Here is a 5,276-nt window from a genome sequence, read left to right as displayed (position 1 = left end):
GTCTTTCAGTTTGATCTTTCAGCGTGTGTCATGTCTGCAATGGTTCCCTCCCTGTGAAGATCTCGTTCTACACACTTGCCTTCATTGGCACCGTAGTTTAAATCACCGTCGATGTCCCCTTGGTTAAACTGGACTACACACCTTTCTTTCTGTGAACATTATTTATTAATTGGAATTAAACTTGGATGGCTCAGAGTTCTGATTGAATCTTAGTGCAAAAAATCCTCTCTGCTTATGTTATTTAGCAAGAAAACTGGGCACAGAGAGTGCAAAAGTGCCCTGCACTTTGTTGTGGCACATCTGCTTTGCATTTGGCAAAGTAGTTAAGGGAAAGAAGAGTTTAATTACTTTGTTTTGTTTTTTGAGATAGGATAGCATGCACCCTCAAATTCCATTTGCAACCAAGAATGACCTTGAACTCCTGAGCCTCCTGCCTGAATGCCCTCTGCCTTGAGGTCAGATGTTTGCAAAATGATTTCTTTGTTAATTATTTGCAGACTTATAATTTTATTTGAGAATACTTTTAATTACCCCTGACTAGTGTGAGACAAGTTGGTCTCTTGGTGCCTCCAAAGCTCTTCAGGAAAAATGGAGTTTGGTATTTAGTAATAACTATTGATGAAGGTGCAGGGTCATCTGGTGCTTAAGACCTTCGGTTTAAGTCTAGGAAGCCTGGAGTCCTGGGTCCACTGCTCACTCACTGTCATTCTTCAAAGTCCGACTTGGTCTCTTCTTGGCAATCCTTCGTGGACCCTCACTTACTCAGATTTACATAGGTGTGAGTATCTGCCCATTCTCCCCATTAGGCATGGAGGGGTAGGCATAAGTATCTGCCCATTCTCCCCATTAGGCATGGAGGGGTAGGCTGAGTATCTGCCCATTCTCCCTATTAGGCATGGAAGGGTAGGCATGAGTATCTGCTCATTCTCCCCATTAGGTATGGAGGCATACAACAAAGACTTTATATGTTCTGTGTCCTCAGGGCTGCCTGTAAACTATTATATTTGTATGAAATATTGTTCTGCTGTTCCTGGGTTAATTTCCTTTGTAGCTTATGAAATTCACCAACCGGTTATTATGTGTTAGGCACTGAGCAACACTCTGTAAGACTAGGAAAGTCCAAGTAACTTGTACAAATCTCACAGTGAATGAGCAATGGATCCAGGACTCCAAAGGCAGCTTCCTAGATTTCAGACCCAAGGTCTTAAGCACCAGATGACCCTGCACCTTCATCAATGGTTGTTGCTAAATATCAAACTCCATTTTTTCTGAAGAGCTTTGGAGGCACCAAGAGACCAACTTGGCTCACACTAGTCAGGGGCAATTAAAAGTATTCTCAAATAAAATTATAAGTCTGCAAATAATTAAGAAAGAAATCATTTTGCAAATAGCAGGTGAGGATGATTTGAAGAGACTCACTTTAACACTGGAACATGCTCTTAAATGCACAGCTCAGGGCTATAAAAAGCCACTACACGAAGATTGCAGAAGCATTAAAAATCAAATTGCCTTATAAATTTTTAGAGAATTGTAAATGACACTCTGTCATCTCTGGGGAGATCTTTTCTGGAAGCTCCAAGCTTCTTGGTGACTGGGATGAATGAGTTGGCGTCCTCCATCTGTCCATCTTCTATGGTGGAGATAGGGGTGTGAGGGGGGTCGGAACCTTCTCATTTTAGGACTTAAGCTTTATTTGCTAAAGTATTTACAAGTTAAACTAAAGGCAAAAGGGACTGGATTGCAGGACAGTGGAAGAGCTCATGCTCAGCATGCATGAGGTCCTAAGCTCAGTCCCTAGTCACCCCATGTGCAGTCACACCTGCACACACACATATCCAAAAGCAAGAAAGGCTGCTTCATGTTGGCAGGAGGGGAGAAAGTGTTTAGTTGCTGTCTGGTTTAATGATGGAAGATTTTTAAAAATCGTAAAATCTTAAAAAGATTTTCATCTTTTGTTTAACTAATATAGTTGATTGTGGTGATAGATTGTGTACCCTAATAAAAATGCCTGGGGATCAGAGGACAGAGCCAGCCACTAGATTAGACATAGATGCCAGACAGCGGTGGCACACACCCTTAATGCTGTCACTTGGGAGGCAGAGATCCGTCTGAATCTCTGTGAGTTCGAGGCCACACTGGAAACAGAGCCAGGCAGTGGTAGCACACACACCTTTAATCCCAGTACTGGGAAGCACACACCCTTTAATCCCAGAAAGTGATGGCAGGGCAGAGAAAGGTATACAAGGCATGAGGAAACAGGAACTAAGGTAGTTCAGCTGAGACCCTTTCAGGTGAGGACTCAGAGGCTTTCAGTCTGAGGAAACAGGGTTGGCTGAGGAGTTGGTGAGGTGAGGTTGGCTGTGGCTTGCTCTGCTTCTCTGATCTTTCAGCTTTTACCCCAATATCCAGCTCTGGGTTTTTTATTAAAAGACCATTTAAGATTCAAACTACAGTTGATTAACACCCTTGTTGAAGAAAAAAGTGCTTTAGAAAGTGTTGACCACTAATATTTTAACCAGCTTACCCTTTTGTGCTTTTTTTTTTAAAAGATTTTTTTATTTATTATGTATACAATGTTCTGCCTGCATGTCAGATCTCATTACAGATGGTTGTGGTTGCTGGGAATTGAACTCAGGACCTCTGGAAGAGCAGCCAGTGCTCTTAACCACTGAGCCATCTCTCCAGCTCCCCTTTTGTGCTTTGAGTGAGAGGCTTGATATCATAGGCTACCAAGTTTCCTCAAAAGCTTGAAAGATTCTAGCAATTGGGCAAGGTTGGGGTAAGCTAACCCAGGGGCTTGAACCCTCAGAGAAATAGAGCTGCTTCTCACCAGGCAGCAGAGGAAGCCTCAGGTAGGCACAGCCAGCAACAGGGACCACCTTTTTATTCCCAAGGCTGAAAATGCAGCTGCTTTAACTAAGTGAAGTTACTTGAAACTTCTCTGAAGTGAGTGAACCTATTGGACCAGGGTCTGTTTTTCATAACACACTCCTTTGCAAAGTTCCCAGGACCTTGCAAAATGTTGAATTCTGAATCTGTATAAAATGCCAGTGGGCTCCTTATATATCCCACAGTGAGAAAAAGAGTTTATTCACTAAAAGTGGAAACTCCTACTAGTTTTAGTACAGCACACAACGTTAATTTAAAAGTTCTAAAGCCTTAATGGGGAATTTATCAAAAATTAGCACCCAGTTAACCACACCTCGTGAATCCTTGTCTTGGCAGGTGCCTTTGGTCAGGTTTGGATACAGTTAATAAATCTACTGCTGGAGCCGCTGACCTCACAGACAGGTGTCCTTTGCAAGCAGTCTGAATTCTGTGCTAGGAGATTTGTCTTGAGTAAGTTGCCTTGAAGCCTAGGCCACTTGCTCAGGTATCTAGCTGGGATAGTTGTCACTTCACAGTGAACTTTTCATCTCTTCCCCCCAATAAGTCTAATAACTTTGTAATTAGTCGGACATTACATTTTCCTAAAGAAATCTTCGTTTGGCTGAATCCAGTGTAATACAGTTAGTCAGCTTCCTAGTTAATGCAATGCTTGTTGAACATTTGTTACAAAGCAAAGCACTTAGCGGGCCAGGAGGATGCTCTCTCACCAACAAGCTCAACATGATAGCCTCGCAATTGATTTAGCATCCAAAGCAGGTGGTCTACCTCTATCATCAGGGCTGACCATTACAGGTGGTCTGTCTCTATCATCAGGGCTGACCATTACAGGTGGTCTGTCTCTATCATCAGGGCTGACCGTTACAGGTGGTCTGTCTCTATCATCAGGGCTGACCATTACAGGTGGTCTGTCTCTATCATCAGGGCTGACCGTTACAGGTGGTCTGTCTCTATCATCAGGGCTGACCGTTACAGGTGGTCTGTCTCTATCATCAGGGCTGACCATTACAGGTGGTCTACCTCTATCATCAAGGCTGACTGTTACAGGTGGTCTGTCTCTATCATCAGGGCTGACCATTACAGGTGGTCTACCTCTATCATCAGGGCTGACTGTTACAGGTGGTCTACCTCTATCATCAGGGCTGACCGTTATAGGTGGTCTGTCTCTATCATCAGGGCTGACCATTACAGGTGGTCTGTCTCTATCATCAGGGCTAACTATTACAGGTGGTCTGTCTCTATCATCAGGGCTGACCATTACAGGTGGTCTACCTCTATCATCAGGGCTGACTGTTACAGGTGGTCTACCTCTATCATCAGGGCTGACCGTTACAGGTGGTCTGTCTCTATCATCAGGGCTGACCATTACAGGTGGTCTACCTCTATCATCAAGGCTGACTGTTACAGGTGGTCTGTCTCTATCATCAGGGCTGACCATTACAGGTGGTCTACCTCTATCATCAGGGCTGACTGTTACAGGTGGTCTACCTCTATCATCAGGGCTGACCGTTATAGGTGGTCTGTCTCTATCATCAGGGCTGACCGTTACAGGTGGTCTGTCTCTATCATCAGGGCTGACCATTACAGGTGGTCTGTCTCTATCATCAGGGCTGACCGTTACAGGTGGTCTGTCTCTATCATCAGGGCTGACCGTTACAGGTGGTCTGTCTCTATCATCAGGGCTGACCATTACAGGTGGTCTACCTCTATCATCAAGGCTGACTGTTACAGGTGGTCTGTCTCTATCATCAGGGCTGACCATTACAGGTGGTCTACCTCTATCATCAGGGCTGACTGTTACAGGTGGTCTACCTCTATCATCAGGGCTGACCGTTATAGGTGGTCTGTCTCTATCACCAAGGCTGACCGTTACAGGTGGTCTGTCTCTATCATCAGGGCTAACTATTACAGGTGGTCTACCTCTATCATTGCCATTACAGGTGGTCTGTCTCTATCATCAGGGCTGACCGTTACAGGTGGTCTGTCTCTATCATCAAGGCTGACTGTTACAGGTGGTCTGTCTCTATCATCAGGGCTGACTGTTACAGGTGGTCTGTCTCTATCATCAGGGCTGACTGTTACAGGTGGTCTGTCTCTATCATCAGGGCTGACTGTTACAGGGGGTCTACCTCTATCATCAGGGCTGACCATTACAGGTGGTCTGTCTCTATCATCAGGGCTGACCATTACAGGGGGTCTGTCTCTATCATCAGGGCTGACCATTACAGGTGGTCTGTCTCTATCATCAGGGCTGACTGTTACAGGTGGTCTGTTTCTATCATCAGGGCTGACCATTACAGGTGGTCTGTCTCTATCATCAAGGCTGACCATTACAGGTGGTCTGTCTCTATCATCAAGGCTGACCACTACAGGTGGTCTACCTCTATAAT

The 5,276-nt window shown here is 44.7% G+C and overlaps 1 protein-coding gene across 1 annotated transcript; it reads right to left on the bottom strand.

Annotated features, from left to right (window-relative positions):
• Positions 1-3,604: 3,604 nt before the first annotated feature.
• On the bottom strand, positions 3,605-4,648 carry LOC131920839 (uncharacterized). Its single transcript, XM_059275294.1, has one exon. It carries the CDS (start codon positions 4,646-4,648, stop codon positions 3,605-3,607), a length of 1,044 nt encoding a protein of 347 aa, XP_059131277.1.
• Positions 4,649-5,276: the final 628 nt, after the last annotated feature.

Source organism: Peromyscus eremicus, chromosome 10, assembly GCF_949786415.1.
Source record: "Peromyscus eremicus chromosome 10, PerEre_H2_v1, whole genome shotgun sequence".
NCBI classification, from domain to species: Eukaryota; Metazoa; Chordata; class Mammalia; order Rodentia; family Cricetidae; genus Peromyscus; species Peromyscus eremicus.
This window is presented reverse-complemented; position numbering and strand designations above follow the sequence as displayed.